General features: G+C 42.9%; 1 protein-coding gene across 1 annotated transcript in view; it reads right to left on the bottom strand.

Annotated features, from left to right (window-relative positions):
* The window catches only part of SUCLG1 (succinate-CoA ligase GDP/ADP-forming subunit alpha), a 33,901-nt gene extending 23,207 nt beyond the window's left edge, over nt 1-10,694 (bottom strand). The window contains exon 1 of the mRNA XM_074951901.1: nt 10,537-10,694. Within this exon, the coding sequence (XP_074808002.1) occupies nt 10,537-10,585 (49 nt within the window). The 5' untranslated portion in view covers nt 10,586-10,694. The remainder of the gene's footprint in view (nt 1-10,536) is intronic.
* Nucleotides 10,695-17,390: the final 6,696 nt, after the last annotated feature.

The following is a 17,390-nucleotide window of genomic DNA, read 5'->3' as shown; positions in this document are numbered from 1 at the left end:
GGGTTTTGGGGAAGGGGCAGGGCAGGGATAAGGCCTCAGGGAAGGGGCAGGGCAGGGCATTTGTGCAGTTAGACAGTTGGCAACCCTAAGTGTGGGTGCTCAGTATGTGAAGAGTCAGGGCCTGTTTCAAAAAAAAAAAAAAAAAATACACCCCACAACAGAGGCCATGTTTTTAAAAGTGGCCTAAGACTTAACCACGGCCACAGAGTGAGGCATTTCAGAACTGGGAATAGAGCCAGCTCCTCAGTCCCAATAGCCAAGGTACCACACAGCCCCGAGTATATACATATATTACACCTTAGCCAATATGAAACATCTAGAAGGATCACTCAAGGCTAAAGATTCAGTGAGAGAAGCTTTTTCCAATAATTTCCTAGCTGCTGGGGCTTAGAAACCACAAACTTAAAATGATGCTTGGACTTGTGGGGAAAAGGAAGGCCCTCCATCACCACTTTCCATCTAATTCAGCAAGAGAACGCTTGCATGTGCCTCTTCTCACTGCTTTCAACACCCTAAAGATATACAGCTAAAGAAAACCAATTAGTACAGAAATTGCATACTAAAAGGGAAGGGGACTTGCTAGCTAGGTTGGAGGCTGTGAAAAGCAATATTAACATACAAACAAATATCACTTTTCACAGCAGACTTGATAGCTGGCTGGGAGGCTGTGAAAAGTGAATTTTGCATGTTTGTTAATATCACATTTCACAGCCTCCAACCTAGCTAGCAAGTCTGCTGTGCAGTCCTCACTAGTAAGTTTGCTGTAAAAGTTGTATGTTTTGTTAATATAAATATCACTTTTCACAGCAGGCTTACTCAGCAAGCACTGTGGGCGGGAGGGGAGACCCTGGAGTCCCAGGGCCTCAGGCCCAAAATCCTACGACCCCCAGTAAGGTGGGTCAGGAACTCACTGGCCATCTGGAGTCCAAGGTTCCCCCATTGTGCCTACATGTCTCCAGAGGCAGTGCAGAGCACCAACCCCTGCTGGCAGCATTAGCAAACACCTAGGCAGCCGTACACAGTAGCAAAAGGGAGGGGAGGAGCTGCTACTTTGCCCTCCACCACTCAGGAGGCTGTCCTGGCTGCAAGAAAAGTGACTGGTAACTGCATGCGGCACGTGGCCACATTTGGGAAACACTGGTCTAATGTCTAATAAAGCTTACGCTCAAATAAATTGGTTAGTCTCCAAGGTGCCACAAGTACTCCTTTTCTTTTTGCAAATACAGACTAACACGGCTGTTACTCTGAAAACTGGTCTAATGTGTGCACTGTATCGGAAGAGTAAATGGGGAAGCTCTACTTACCCTAACCATGTCCAAAAAGTGACTGTAAAAATGGCATAATAAGGCCCCTGTTTATTGTTTAAGATCTTCTCTATACTGGGAAATACCAAGAATCCTAATCCTAACTTATTACTTATTGTTTGAATTACAGTAGTGCTAGAGGCCCCAGTAACACTTTCCCAGAGTATCCAGAGTTATGAGCACCTAATCACCACCACCTGCCCTTAGCATGAGGAAGTCTTGTATATGCCTGCTGTGGATCAGCTCCCTGAAACCACCAGCCTCTGGCAACATAAGCAGAGCTGCTGAGCTTTCCAGGCCTGACTCACTCTGTGTCGATTAACGATAGGCACACACCAACCACCGTGTCCTCTGAGCGTCCCTCTGGAGTGCCCAGCCCCAGTTATGCCGAAAGCTCACAGAACTTTTAGATGCTCTATTCACAAAGGAACAGTACACATCAGCTTGTAAGATTCAACTCAGGATCACCACTTCACACACAGCATATATTTTTACACAGTGAAAACAAGAATAAGTTTATCAAAGAAAAGAGATTCAAGTGATAGGGAGTGAGAATACTGAAAGCAGACGGTTGTATATAAAACAAAATTACCACGTTTTCTAGAGACTAAACTTAACTAACGAGGCATTCCCCTATTTCCTACAAAATAGCTTACTCCAAGGGCTTTCCAGCTTTTCAGCCAAGCCTGGCTGAAATCCCTTTTCATGAAGCCAACCCACTGTCAATTTACTTCCTCAGTGAGGGACACCAAGGTCTCTCTCTGCACCCCCAAATATACCTGAACAGACCTTTGATGTTCACCTGAAACTACCATTCTCCTCCGCCTTCCCAGTTGTTTACTTCTTTCTGTTAATTTCCTTCTCAAGGCTCTACAAGTTCTTCATTAGCATTTGACTTAGCATGTCATACACGTCTACTAGCACACCATCTTCATGGTGGACCACTGTGTATAAGTGTTTCCCGCCACCTATCCTGGAGAAGGGGGTCTCCAGAAATGCTACCTTTGTGTAATCTGCTTTTAACTAAAGAGCTAGATAAGTGTCTATATACTAAAAATTATGTTAACTCCTCACATTTTCTGTACATAACTGGTACACTGATCATAATCATTGTGACACAGGCTTTCATTAGAGACCTCACATGATATTCCTTTGGTGAACCCAGGGGATCCCTGTATTCTCTGCCAGTTGGCATCCAGAGGTTCTTGGGTCACAGCCCCAATCAAGATCAAAGCCCCATTGTGATAAGCACATAGAATGTGACTATCCCTGCCGCAAAGAGTTTGCAATCTAAATAATCAGGACAGAGTTAGGATAAGAGGGAAACAGAAATGGACAATTAAAGTGACATCCCTAATTCACAGTTGTGAAGAGTCAGGGCCAGGAACAGAACACGTGTCTTGATTTCCAAGTAAGGCCTGTATCCACACTGCCTCTCCATAGTTCTAACACCAATTCAGCTGACCAATACATTGGAATACTTTAACTCCCAATAAAAGTTAAGTACACAGAGCTTTTTGTGAGTAATGACAGAATAGGTATTTTTCACTCTACTAGAAGAGGTCTGAAGCCTGGTAGCTAAACATCAGGCAATTTGTTTCTGCTGTTAAATGTATGACTTTTGCACTAGTAAAGCTTAGCCTAGTTTTAATACAGTGCAGTGACCTAAGTGGCTATGTCCAGTGAAGACAAGACATTTTCAGTACAGACAGCTCCAGCTGACACTGGTACTCTACTACTTTAAAAAGCTGCAGCACAGTGAGTCTTGTCAGCTTTCCTTGCTGTTATTTAGAACCTTGTTCATTTCATAGGTGTCCACAAGCATCAGGAGAATTTTATTCTCTGCTGCTTGGAAAAGCTTTGAGCAACTGCAGATTCAGGACCAGGGTGTATTCATTAAGAGGAATCAAATACAGAAGTGTGGCAGAGGCACAGCAAAGACATTCCCTTGCAGCAGCTGAATTAACGGTAGCATAGCAAATCCACATTGTTATTCCAATAGCCAGGAGGCAGGCAAAAATGTAGATGAGGGTAACTCTTCCTCCTACATCCCCTTGAAATAGTCAGGAGGTTTTGGGCGAAGGCACAAATAGGAAGAGAAAAGATTGTTCCCTCTCCTCTCCAAGATCTACATAAGGTAATGGAGAGAGGCTTCCAATTTCAGACACCTACTGGTTGGAAAATGTAGCCCCTAAACAGGGTCCTCAGACAGAACACTGGTGAAACTCCAGAAGCTGGCTCCTCCTCCCTTTCCCCTTGTCCCTATCCCCACCCCTCACCCCCATCAGATAGGAACAGAGGGATTGCTACTGGATAGCCACTCAAACCCAATCTTTTATATATTCCTTTAGCTAGGTTTAGTCCTTGGCCTATTTCATGACCAATAAGATCTCCAAACTCTTTATTGGGTGAGGGAGATAGGACAGGGTGGATAACAATCAAAGTTTTCTGGGAACCATCTCCCCCATCAGATTTTGTTATTTAAAATTATAATTTTATCCTTTTAAAACTAAACCTTTTAAAAATGAAATCTGAATTTAATACATAATATGTTAAGGCCTAAATTTATTCCAATCTCTTAAAACATTCAATAAAAAAAACCCTGAATCCATGAGCTTCTATCAAAAACTAACTCAACAGCTGCTTCTCTGTATAAAGAATCAGGGAATAAACCTCTAACTTTATAAATACGGCACAACAGGTCATGTACTGTATTAAGGGCTTGTTTTGTTTAATAAAAAATTGTATGCAGTTTTCTGTGTTTAAATTCCAATTACCGTACTAATACAACTTGACAGATCATGAGCAAAACATCAGTTTAGTGAATAAGCAATATATCATTCACCATTTTCTAACATACTAAGAGTGTACAATTAGAATCTGAAAATATTGAGCAATACAATTGCTTAAATAAACGTATACAATTATAGCCTACCCTCCTGGGTAGCAAAAAGATGTACAAGATCTAGCGTAGAGAGGCTTTATGTACGTGCAAATCAACATGATTTAATGGTTATATCAACCAAAGGCAATGCATCTTTCTTTAGAAAAGATCTGAAGTACAAATTGAAAAGTAGATTAAAATTGAGGCTTTCCACTTGGTGATTTAAATCAATCCACTCTAAGATGAGAGGAAACATGCAGAAGCCAACTTTGGAAAAGATACACCATAACCTATTATGTGAAGAAAAAAATAAAATGGAGTGATGATATGAAGGGAAAGAAAGTATAATAAAAGCAAGAGGGCTGTAGCAATATTTTTTAAATAGTTTATTGAACAGTAAGTTGGTGTTCCAAGTACATACAGTACCCCACTTTCCTCTTCACCTTTGCCTTGTTTTGTCAATCAGGATCAGCAGCTCTTGTTCCTCATCTCCAAGCATTCTTGTCAAGTGCATCTTCCAGGCTGACACCAACCTTCCTCATGTCACAGAACCATAGAAATATAGAGCTGGAAAGGACTTTGAGAGGTCATCTAGTCCAACCACCCTGGCTGAGGCAAGACCAGGTAAAAGCAGACCATCCCCTGACAGATATTTGTCCAACTTGTTCTGTCCAGTGCTTAACTATCCTTATAGTTTGAAGCTTTGTACTAATATCTAACCTCAATCTCCCTTGCTCCAGATTAAGCCCACCACTTCTTGTCCTACCTTCATTGCACACAGAAAACAATTGATCACAATCCTTCCGTATAACAGCTCTCAACAGTCATCACATGTAATCAGATATCCCTCAGTTTTCTCAAGATTTAACATGGCTAGCTTTTTTTAGCTTTCCTTATAGGTCAGGTTTTCTAAACCTTTTATTTATTTTTTTTGCTCACCTCTGGACTCTTTCCACATATCTCTTATGCATCGTGCCCAGAATTGGGCACAGTATTCCAGCTGAGGACTCACCAGTGCTGAGTAGAGCTGGATAATTACCTCCAACATCTTACATACAACACTCCTGTGAATACACCCCTGAATATTAGACTTTTTTGCAACTGCATCACATTGTTGACTCATACTCAATTTGTGATCCACTATAATCAAGATCTTTTTCAGCTGTACTATTGCCTAGCCAGTTATTCCTCATTTTGCAGTTGTGCATTTGATTCTGCCTTCCTAAATGAAGCAGTTTGCACTTATCTTTATTGAATTTCATCTTGTTGATTTCAGACTAATTCTCTAATTTGCCAACCTAGTATTGAAGTCTAATTTTGTCCTCCAAAGTATTTGCAACCCCTTGCAGGTTTGATGTCATCTGCAAGTTTTATGAACACACACTCTACTCTATTATCCAAGTCATTCATGAAATTATTCACCAATACGGGACGCAGGACTGACCCCTGCAGGACCCCACTAGATATGCCCTCCCAGTTTGACAGAAACCACTGATACCTACTGAGTACAGACTTTCAACTAGTTGTGCACCCCCTTATAGTAATTTCATCTAGACCATATTTCTCTAGTTTGCTTGTGAGACTTATGTGGGGCTGTGCCAAAAGCCTTACTGATATCAAGATATATCACTTCTAGAGCTTGCCGCCCTTGAGTAAGCCAGTAACCCTGTCAAAAAAAGAAACTTAAGTTGGCTTGGCATTATTTGTTCAGATCTGTGCTGGATATGCTTTACAATCCTATTATCCTCTACGTACTTACAAGCGGATTTAATAATTTGTTCCAGTATCTTTCTAGGTATCCAAGTCAGGCTGACCGGTCTATAATTCCCCAGGTCCTCTTTGTTCTTCCTTTAAAGATAGGTACTATAGCTGTCCTCCTCCAATCCTCAAGGACCTTCCCTTGTCCTCCATGAGTTCTCAAAGGTAACTGCTAACAGCGTTGAGATTGCTTCAGCTAGTCCCTTAAGTACCCTAGCATGACTTTAATCAGGCCCTGCCAACTTGACATTTCACTTATCTAAATATTATTTAACTTTCTCTTACTCCTAATGTATTTTAAGGCAATAAGAAGAGATTATTTAGGTTCTTTGCTAAGTATAACTCATTTTGTGTCTTAGCCTTTCTGATTTTTGTCCCTACACGGTTATGCTATTCTTTTCTACTCCTCAGCAGTTCATCCATGTTCCCACTTTTTGTAGGATTCCTTTCTGATTTTCCAGTCATTAAAGAACTCCTGATGGAGCCATACTGGCCTCATATTATCCTTATCTGTCCTTTCCATCAGGATAGTTTGCAGTTGTACCTTTAATATCATCTCCTTGAGAAACTGCTACCTCTCCAGAACTACTTTTTTCCTTAGATTTTCTTCCCATTGGATCTGACCTACTAGTTCTTGGAGTTCCTGAAAATCTGCTTTTTTCAAGTCCAATTTTAGTATATGTGCTGCCGAAGATTTATATCAGCGGATGTCCGCAGACCATATTTGCAGATCATGGATGGATGTGGGATGGGGCGGGGGGGCTGGGGGGGCGCAACAACCACCACCACGGCCACCCTGAGATACGGCAGTGAAGCACCTCAATAGTAGGTGCTTTAGCTACGATAGGCTGAGCTGGTCAGCCCTATATCAGATAGCCATCTTGTGTAATCATTCCCCTTCATGCCAAGAGAAAGGAAACCCAAATATAGCTACTGTTATAGTTGTCCTATAAATACGAAAGCCTGAATATATTTAACATAGTTATAACATTTGATATATAGATATTCAAATAACTTTGTAGCTGAAACAGCAACCTTATAAGTTGCTCATATTTTTCTATAAATTATATCAATCTCCCACCCATCCCCAGCTATTCCAGGAATGTCTAGCCATTTTTTTTTTTTTTTTAAAGGTGGTGGGCTTAAAAAAAAAAAAAAAAGATTCTCATATGATTCCCCCCTCCCCACTAGACTCCTGACTCATTTCAATTCAATCATGCAATATCTTCACTTACAATACAGTGTGTGCTTATCTACATACATACGTGAGAAGTCTCTAATGCCTCAACATTCCATATATAAGTGGTGCATAATTTCTAACCTTTGAGTTAGTTTGCCATTCATTAGCATTTTACAGAAATTATTTCACAACACCAAGATTTAAATGCTGATTCTTTACAATTAATATAATCAAGGGCAGGTTGGAAGATTATCAAGCACAAACAAAAATAAGTTTGTACCCGTCTTACAATCAAAATCAGCAACTTACGATCAAAATCATTCTTGCATCACTGTGTAGAGTAGATTTATTAACTGTTTTTGTACAGAAAAATATGTTCAGCCTCAAAATCCATGTGGAAAAGGGACGAGGTTAATGTGAAATTGTACGACAGGAGATGTTGATACAGAATAAGTGTTAAGTGGAGTTGTATGATGGAGTATGTTGTTGGATGACAACCAAAATACCATATGCTGTTCGGGTGCAGATACAGAAGCTTGGACTCCTGGACAAAAAGTTTCACCAAGCCCTCCCATTTGGAACTTTAGGTGTTTGAATTTGTCAAATGGCAGTTTGTTTTTTAAAATATTATTTTTAAAAGTGTTGTTCCTAACAGAGTAGCTGTGAACCAGTACATACTAAATATCTTCCCCAAAATCCCTTAAAAGAAACAAAAAAACCTTCGGTGAGGGTCTTTCTTCCTGATGCCTTGTCGAAGTTTTGTAAAGGGAGCAGAAAGGGATGTTTGGTTCAGCAAGAGTAGAAACCGACTTAGGCTCCAATCTGTAATTTAAAGCACACAGGCAGATAGCTGCACCTGCATGGAGTTCCAAAGAATTCAGGGAACCTAGTCATCCATATGCTATCAGTTGTAGGATAGAAGCCTGACAACTAAGGGACCAATTCTTCAATGGATTCCAAATGAGCAGATCCCTGTGCAGATCTCCACTGACTTCAATCTGTCCATTCAGTGCTCACTACAGGATCTGTGTCTAACTTATTACACAGGGATACAGCGAAACTTGCTACACACAGCACTGCCAACTGCAAAGTAAACAAACTAAAGGCAAAGAGAATGTTTTCGCGAATCTCTTTCAGTTATAGTAATCTTAGGTGTTACTCGTAACTATTATAACCACACAAAGTTTTCAGGCAGAATTGAGATTTTCAAGTTTAAATAAACTTCATAATTTTTTTAGTTATTAGTAGGGCCCCACCATACCAAATTTGTGGCCATGAAAAATACATCATGGACCGTGAAATCTGGTCTCCCTGTGATATCTGGTCTTTTGTGTGCTTTTACCCTATACTATACAGATTTCACAGGGGAGATCAGCATTTCTCAAATTGGGGGTCTTGACCCAAAAAGGAGTTGCGGGGTATGGAGGGAAAGGCGTGTTGCAAGGTTGTTTTAAGGGGGTCCAGTATTGCCATCCTTACTTCTGCGCTGCCTTCAGAGCCGGACAGCCAGAGAGCAGCAGCAGCTGGCCATGCGCCCAGCTCAGAAGGTAGTGCCCCACCCGCAGCAGTGCAGAAATAAGGGTGGCAATACCATACCATGCCATCCTTACTTCTGCGCTGCTGCTGGAAGCGCCTCTCCCTTCAAAGCTAGGATCCCAGCCAGCAGCAGTCACTGCTCTCTGGCTGCCTAGCTCTGAAGGCAGCGCCATCGTCAGCAGCAGCGCAGAAGTAAGGGTAGCAGTACTGCAACCTCCACTGCATGCATCCGATGAAGTGAGCTGTAGCTCATGAAAGCTTATGCTCAAATAAATTGGTTAGTCTCTAAGGTGCCACAAGTACTCCTTTTCTTTTTGTGGATACAGTCTAACAAGGCTGCTACTCTGAAACCTACAAATAACCTTGAGACTCCCTCACAACTCCTTTTTGGGTCAGGACCCCTACAATTACAACACCATGATATTTCAGATTTAAATAGCTGAAATCATGATATTTATGATTTTTAAAATCTCATGACCATGAAATTGACCAAAATGGACCATGAATTTGGACATTAAAGAAATACCATTTGTTCTTATCCTTTTTAGAAACCCCCCGGTTTGTTCAATGCTGGCCTTATGACATACAGGACTTTCAGCTAACAGAGAAAAGGAAAATTAAAGGTATTTTAAGAAAGAACAACAGATGACCACCTCTGATTTTGCTGGCTGGCACAGCTCCACCCAGCACCGTCAACAGTTGGACCTGAGTGTTCACGCTTTGCTCATCGTTTACAGTACTATAAGACAATGGGTATTTGTGGCACCTTAGAGACTAACCAATTTATTTGAGCATGAGCTTTCGTGAGCTACAGCTCACTTCATCAGATGCAAGCTTATGCTCAAATAAATTGGTTAGTCTCTAAGGTGCCACAAGTACTCCTTTTCTTTTTGCGAATACAGACTAACATGGCTGTTACTCTGAAACACATAAGACAATGATGTCCTACAAAGGAGGTTTTCTAAAGTACAAGTTTACTGAACTTCGTAACTTCTCACAGATTTCTCCCTCTCTTTTTAAAAAAAATACAGGCCGTCAGCAACAGGTGTTAAGCGCGAGATGGAAAAGTTTGCAGAACCATCGCACACAACCTTTTTTTTTGAACAGCTACGAAGTTTTGCTAAAAGACACCCTCACCTGTACCTTCGAAAGGGCCCACGGAGGGTTGCACGCTGCCTGACAGAGCAGGGACAAGGGACTTTAAATACCTTTCCGGACCCGAAAGAGAGTTCTGCGCGGCTCCAGAGCGTGGCCGCTTTCCCCAGCAGAAGCTGGGCCAAGAACAAGAGATGCCCCCACCCAGCGCGCCGCTCGAAGAGGAGACTGAAAAGCAAGGCAGCGACGAGAGCACTGGACTGGGACGCAGGAGCACTGGGCTCTCCCCCCCCTCCCCCATCCACCCCCGCGAAGGGCGAGAGTGACCCCAGCTTCCCCGGCAAAGCGCTTGGCGCTGCACGGCTGAAACCCGCCCCGGCGCAAGGGCCGGGACCGGCTACGAACCGGGAGGTCGCGCTTGCGGCGGAGCGAATCGCGCCCTCCTGTGACCCCGGGCGGCAGCTACACAGCGGGCGATCCCCGGCCCGGGGGGACCCAGGAGGAGCCCGGCAAAGAGCAGCAGCAGCGGGCAGCACCCGCCCGAGGCACCGAGCCGGGGGCGGGCGCCGGGGGGGCAGCCCAGCCCCGCGGGGCCCGGAGACACCAAGCCCCGCCCGGGGAGGAGCAGGGACATTGGGGTGTCTCCCAGCCCCAGGCCAGACCGGTGTAAGCCCCCCCCGCATCCCACGCCCCGGGGGGGCCCCTTGAGGCCTCCCCCCAGCCCCGGCTCCCAGCCCGACCTAGCGCCCGCGCGGGAGGCGGCCCGGCCCGGCACTCACAGAGCAGGAGGCGGCCCAGGAGGCGGGAAGCGCCGCTGCACTGAGACATCGTCTCCTTCCCCAATGACACGGGGGCCCGGCGGGCGGCTGCGGTCGCGCCCGCGCGCGGAAGCAGGCGGCCAGCGAGAACGCCGGAGGCCAAACCGCCCCTACACCCGGCTCTGCCTGGGCAGCCCCGCCCTGCCACGGGGATATGGGGCCCGGCGCTGGCCCGGCCACCAATCCCACATCCGGCCCTGCGCGGCGGCTCCGCAGCGGGCGGGCAGGGGTCCTCGCGAGCTGAGGGCAGGACCCCGCCACGCAGGGGCTTGTGGGGATTGTAGTTCAGTGGTAGAGGGAGGGAGGGGAGGAGGGAAGAGACAGGCGGAGGGCTGAGGGGGAGGGGAAGATGTGAGGGCGAAGGGCCAAAGGAGAAGGGGGCAGAGGCGGGATTGTCATCCCAGACTCAGACCAAATCAGGGGAAAGGCTCCTTTCACCGTCCGTTCAGCCCCACCCCTCATGGCTCCATTTCGGACTCAGCCCGACGCGGTGCGGCACAGCCTGGCCCTGAGCCAGCGAAACTCTTCAACACTTGCCGACGCGTGATCATCTGAGTAGACCCATTCCAGCCAAGTTCAAGTGCTTGGCTGGATCAGATTAGGGTTGCCAACCCTCCAGGAATTGGCCCGGAGTCTCTCAGAATTGGCACCCATCTCCCGGTGACTACTGCCAGCGACCCGGGAGATTTGAATAGGCTATTTTTTAAAAAAATGACATTGCATCATGTTGGGGGGGGGGGGAGTGTCCCGGGATAGGTTCAGTCAGAGTTGGCAACCCTAGATCAGATCTGGGGACACCAGAGTGCCCAGTATCTTGCTGGCTTGAGTCCTTAGTTTGGACTGATCTCTAATTAAGAGTTCCCTATACGGTGCCAAACTTTGCAAACCATAATTTTATGAAAATAAAAACCAATAATAATTTACCTAAACAAAGGAAAGACAATGAAAACTGGCCCACAGATAGGGTGACCAGATGTCCCGATTTTCTAGGGACTGTCCTGATTTTTGGGTCTTTCTCTTATATAGGCTCCTATTATCCCCCACTCCTGTCCGGATTTTTCACATTTGCTGTCTGGTCATCCTACCCACAGAACTCCCAATTTCCCTGTTTGAATTTAACAAAAATAATTTTAAAAATACTGGCCAAACGATAAAACCCAGTGTTCCCTATTAAAAGGCATACTGATTACTGACAACAGATCAGCAGAAAGCAAAGTGAAAAGAGGTCTTCACATAAAACTTTTAGCGAGCAAAGGTTATGTATTTATTTATTTGCATTGTAGTAGTGCATAATGGCCCCAGTCAGGAATCAGGGTCCAGTGTGCTAGGCACTATACAAATATACAACAACAAAAAACAGTCTCTGCCCCAAAGAACAAAGTAAATATAAAACAAGAGACAACAGTTGGATACAACAGATAGATTCAACAGTGAGATTATTATGATCAGCATAATCAGCAACAGTCACAACACACAAGTAGCATAATCATTGTCAACATGGGAGATTAAATGATTTTGAAATGAATTGAAAAATAATTGCTAATCATAGTCCTTGTATACCGTGAAGTTTACTGATTTGGCTGACTTTCGGGGTGAGCAAATATGTTTGGATAAATTAAGTAATCACCTGAATCTTCAACCAAAATTCAAACTGAATTTTTGGGGAGGATTCCTAAAGGTTGAGGGTTTTCTCCCAAGTTTCATGCATCTCTGCACTTCTTTTGGCCAGTACTGAAAGAGGAAATGCTTAAATAACCACAAGAAAGGCTGTTCTTGTGAGATTTGCAGCCCAGTTTTTGCACACTGAAGCAGTTTGAGTAATGTCTGGATGAGCTTCTAAACTTCTAGGTTCTCCTCAAAACCTCTAAACCTTTGAATGTTCAGTCATCCATCACTTGTTGACATACCTGCCAGATTCTCAGCTGGAGTAAATACAGTGTATGCCCATTTATCAAAATGGCCTGAGAGACATTCAAAACTTTTGGATAACTGGGCTTTCAGATCTACAGAAGTGCTATTTTGAGCTGCAGTGTCACTGATATAGAAATACAGGGAACAAAGAGAGTAGTGCTGATGTTTGCTTAATGCTTTGTACTTTATTGAAGAGTAAAAAATCAGCTGAAATGGTATTAGGTCTCAGTAATTTAAGGTAACGGGTCAAAACTGGTATACAAATACAAAGCCGCTGATTAAGGCTAACAGGCAGAAAGAAGCTAATAGGGAAGTTAATAGTGGGTGATTAACATCAGACTGGGGGGGGGGAGGAGACACACTGGATTCATATAAATAGGATTTTCGGATAAAGGGAATTAGGATAACTGGAATTATACTTTAGTTCAACTGAAGTCAATGGATCTGTACCGATGAATACCAGATGAGGATCTGATTCAGAATCTAGGTAGTGAGGATGAGATTTTCAAAGGTACCTAAATGATTTAGCAGCACAAATCCCATAAGTTTTCAGTGGGACATGTATGCCTATATTACATAGGCAGTTTTGAAAATCCCATCCACAGACTATATAGACGAAGTTTACACCAGTGATGACTACATTCTTGTGTTGAAAAATTACAGTTGAACTACAACTTGGAGGAATTTGCTCCCACCCACAACTGATTTTCCAAGTTTACCAGTTTGACAGAATAATTTATAAGTTGGCAAGAACAATGATCAGTCACAGGGGTCTGACAACTGCTCCCTTAGTACAAATTGAGAAAGTGTATGTGTAAGCACCCTTTTTAAGGTCAAAATAAACATACTGGTTTTACACCAGCACATCTCAAATTAATCCATTCACTTAATGCCAGTGTTACTAAGATCAGAATTCAGAGTAACAGCCGTGTTAGTCTGTATTCGCAAAAAGAAAAGGAGTACTTGTGGCACCTTAGAGACTAACCAATTTATTTGATCATGAGCTTTCGTGAGCTACAGCTCACTTCAGCTGTAGCTCACGAAAGCTCATGCTCAAATAAATTGGTTAGTCTCTAAGGTGCCACAAGTACTCCTTTTCTTTTTAAGATCAGAATGAAGTCTTAAATGCTATATTAAGCCTTCAGATGCTCAATTTCTGATGAAGTTATATTTTGCCCTGGGATTACATACCCCACCATTTCACATTAGCTTTAGAAGTACATTGCCTGCCATGAGCTTTATGCCAGGGTCCATTTGATAACCTAATTTTCTTCAATATGTGGCTTTCACTGAGACTCATGGAATGATTATGCAGTTTTAGTTGAGTAGCCATTGTATTATTATCAGCATATGTAGCTGATCTTTCCTATTAGCCATTTCTATACAAACTGCCCAGCCATGAGAAAGCCATTCAAAAGGAGAAAATGAAGACAGAACATGAAGTGGAGAACAGGAAAGAATGAAATTAGGAAAATAAAGAAAACCAAAAGGGAGAATAAACAAACAGCTGTTCTCAAGAGATTTCCCTCATTTTGATTCATGTATTGGAGCCAAATTCAAATCTACACCATTGTTAGGGGTTGGATAAGAATCCAGTCCCTGAATTCTAACTTTGGTAGTATCCAGATCTAGAGAATGAGTACACTTGTAGATTATATAATGGTGCCTTTTATCCTATTAAGATATTTGGTCTCCAAAAGAATGCCATCTGTGAATACGTTGCAGGGCTTCATAATTGAAAGGACATCCATGCATGAAGAAAGCAGTATGGAAAAAATAAGACATGTTCCGTTTTGGAGTATTTCTGGAGCACAGTCAGGGTTTCGTTTTGACTCCCAACCCCAGAGGCTGAAATTGGCCTTTAGCCATTCAAAACCTGAACGTTGGTTCTGGATGCGAAAGTTCGTTTCGGGCTCCTCATATACATGGAGGTTTTTAGTCATCATTACATCAGAAAAGATTAAGGTACAGAAGCCTGGCCGTCCCCAGCTAGAAAATATATAATTAGGCATATATGTGTGGAGGCTGAAAAAATTCCATGTTTTAAGACAATAGACTAGCTCACACCAGAGAACACTGTGACTCACCCCACTTAAATTTACTGCTTTGGTAAACTTCCAGGAAATAACTTGTTCTGTCTGGGTAGGAATAATATAGAAATTACCAACACCCTCATGAACTGGTATGGGATCAGGACACTTCTAGGTACACAACAAAGCAAATGCACCCTCACAAAATACAGCAGAAAGACTATATGATCTGTCATAGATTTCAAGGCCAGAAGGGACCCTTGTGACCATTTGACTGACCTCCTGTATAACACAGGCCATAGAACCTCCCCAAAATAATTCCTAGAGAAGAGCTTTTAGAAAAACATCCAATCCTGGTTTTAAAATTGCCAGTGATGGAGAATCCACCATGGCCCTTGGTAAATTGTTCCAGTCATCAATTACTCTCACTATTAAAAATGTACACCTTATTTCCAGTCTTGGTCAGGCAGCCAGGTGCCAGGCAGCCAGGTGCTACTGTGACACAAGTAATAAAAATAACATTGGGTGGTACAAAATCCATGAGGAACAGTGTGATTGCTTCAAATGACAGCAGGACTGGGAGTCAACAGCTCTTGAGTTCCATTCCTGATTCTGCCACTAACTTCTGTCTCTCCTTGGGGCTAGTAATTTAGTTCAAAAGCTGCAGTTTAAAACTAGGCACCTAAATCCATATGTAGACTCCTAAATAATAGCTCTATGTATAAAATATGGATAATAAAAAGGGTTGTGAAGCTAAAATTATGTTTGTAAAGTGCTGTGAGATCTTCTGATGGAAGATGTGATAGAGGAAGACAGTATTATTATGACTAAAATAAAGAAGACAGCATGACACACTGTATTGTTCTGAAGTCTCAGTTTTCTTTTTATTTATTTCATGAACATGCACTTGATGTCACCAGTGCTGAAACAGTCCTCAACACCTTTCTCTAGCCCAGGACAAAGTGATGAATGATATGTCGGTCTCCTTTGCACCCTTTCCTGATTTTGGCTTCTGGTTTTCCAGAATAGCTCCTTGAAGCAATGCAAAACCCATTCTTTATTTTCAGATTCTTCTTACAATAGCGGTTAAAGTGTTGTTATGGCTAGAAAAGTGAGCACGTAAAAATGGTACCTTTTTACTCTACTTCCTTTTTTGGCTCTGTAGAGTGAGTCTGGACGAACACTTCAAGTAATTTTCTGCTCAAGTTTAAGGTTGAATAGCTGGTGGTTTACAAAAAATATTTCTATCTGTAAACTGAGCAAATTGGTTCTGGGAGACAATAAACATGGAATCAATCCCACCAGGTCATTTTCACACAGCGTTCTTTCCAAATAGATTCACATTTTAAAGCACTACAGCTTTTTGATTGCTGCTTACTTGTTTCTGCTGCCTTTATGCATTGTGTGGTTTTGCATTTTGTGCTGAGCTTTTTGGACTTTGGGTCTGATTCTGCTCCCTATGAACAGGGCCCACTGACTTCAGTTTAGTCACTCTGAATTGACACCAACATAAATGAGAAGAGACTCGGGTGCTTTGGTTCTAGTTTTAAAATCTAATTGGGCTTATTTTTTACGTATTGTAAATTACATTTTTGTTTATTTTGGTTAGGGTGCCCAAAGGGCTTCAGCCCTGCACGGTCATTAGTTAAAGGTAGAATCACAGAAATGTCGTGTTGGAAGAGACCTTGAGAGGTCATGTAGTCCAGCCCCCTGCCCTGAAGCAGGACCAAGTAAACCTAAACCATCGTTGACAGGTTTTTATCTAATCTCTTCTTAACACCTTCCAATACCAGTGATTCCACAATCTCCCTTGGAAGCCTATTCCAGAGTTTAACTACCCGTTTAGTTAGAAAGTTTTTCCTAATATCTAACCCAAATCTCCCTTACTGCAGAGTAAGCTGATTACTTCTTGTCCTACCACCATTCTCTTTATAACAGCTCTTAACTTATTTGAAGACTGTTATCAGGTCCACCCTTAGTCTTCTTTTCTCAAGACTAACCTTGCCCAGTTTTTTTTAGCCTTTCTTCCTAGGTCAGGTTTTCTAAACCTTTTATCATTATTATTTTCAAAGCTTGTTACATTCACCATGAATAAGTGATCACATAGTTGAGTAACACCTCGAGATTGTGGGGCACCCATATACTATGCTGACAAGTAGAGCTGGCTGAAAATGTTTCCCATGAAACAGTTTTGTGTCTGAAAATGCAGATTTGACAGAATTGGAATGTTCCGCAGGAATGAAACAATTCTGTTGAAACTCTTGATGGAAACCAAACAATCTGGCCAGCCTGCCTGGTTTCCTGCCATCCTTCCTTCTCGCTGCCTGCCTGCCAGTAAACTGGCGCAAAACCAGGATGGCCGGGTTCCTAGCTCCCTTGGTTGCCTGAGTGGGCGGCAGGGCCGGCTTCAGGCACCAGCTTTCCAAGCAGGTGCTTGGGGCGGCAATGAGAATGGGGCGGCAGTCCATGTTCCGTGGCCGCAATTCAGCGGCAGCCCCGCCGCTCTTCCTGCCATGGTGGCAATTCGGCAGCAACTGCTTGCGGCGGCAAAATAGGTAGAGCTGCCCCTGGTGGGCGGGGGCAGCTCCCCGGGTGGCATAACAGGTGGACAGGGAGACCAGATGGCTTGCCAGCTGGCCAGCTCACCAGCTTCCTGTTTTTTAAAACGTATTTTATATTACCTTATTTTTATGTTTTTTTTTAAATTTTATAGTGATATTTTCATTTTATTTTCATGTCATTTATATTATGTTTTATTTTATGTTGTTATTTTATTGTTTTATTTTTTATATTTCATATATTATACCAATTACTATAGGAAATTATCCATTATCAAACCAGTTACCAAAGCAAATCCCAGTTATGACTTAGAAC

The sequence above is a fragment of the Natator depressus genome, chromosome 4 (genome assembly GCF_965152275.1).
Source record: "Natator depressus isolate rNatDep1 chromosome 4, rNatDep2.hap1, whole genome shotgun sequence".
In the NCBI taxonomy this organism is placed as follows: domain Eukaryota; kingdom Metazoa; phylum Chordata; order Testudines; family Cheloniidae; genus Natator; species Natator depressus.
Note: the sequence above shows the minus strand (reverse complement) of the source record. Positions and strands in the feature narration are given on the sequence as shown.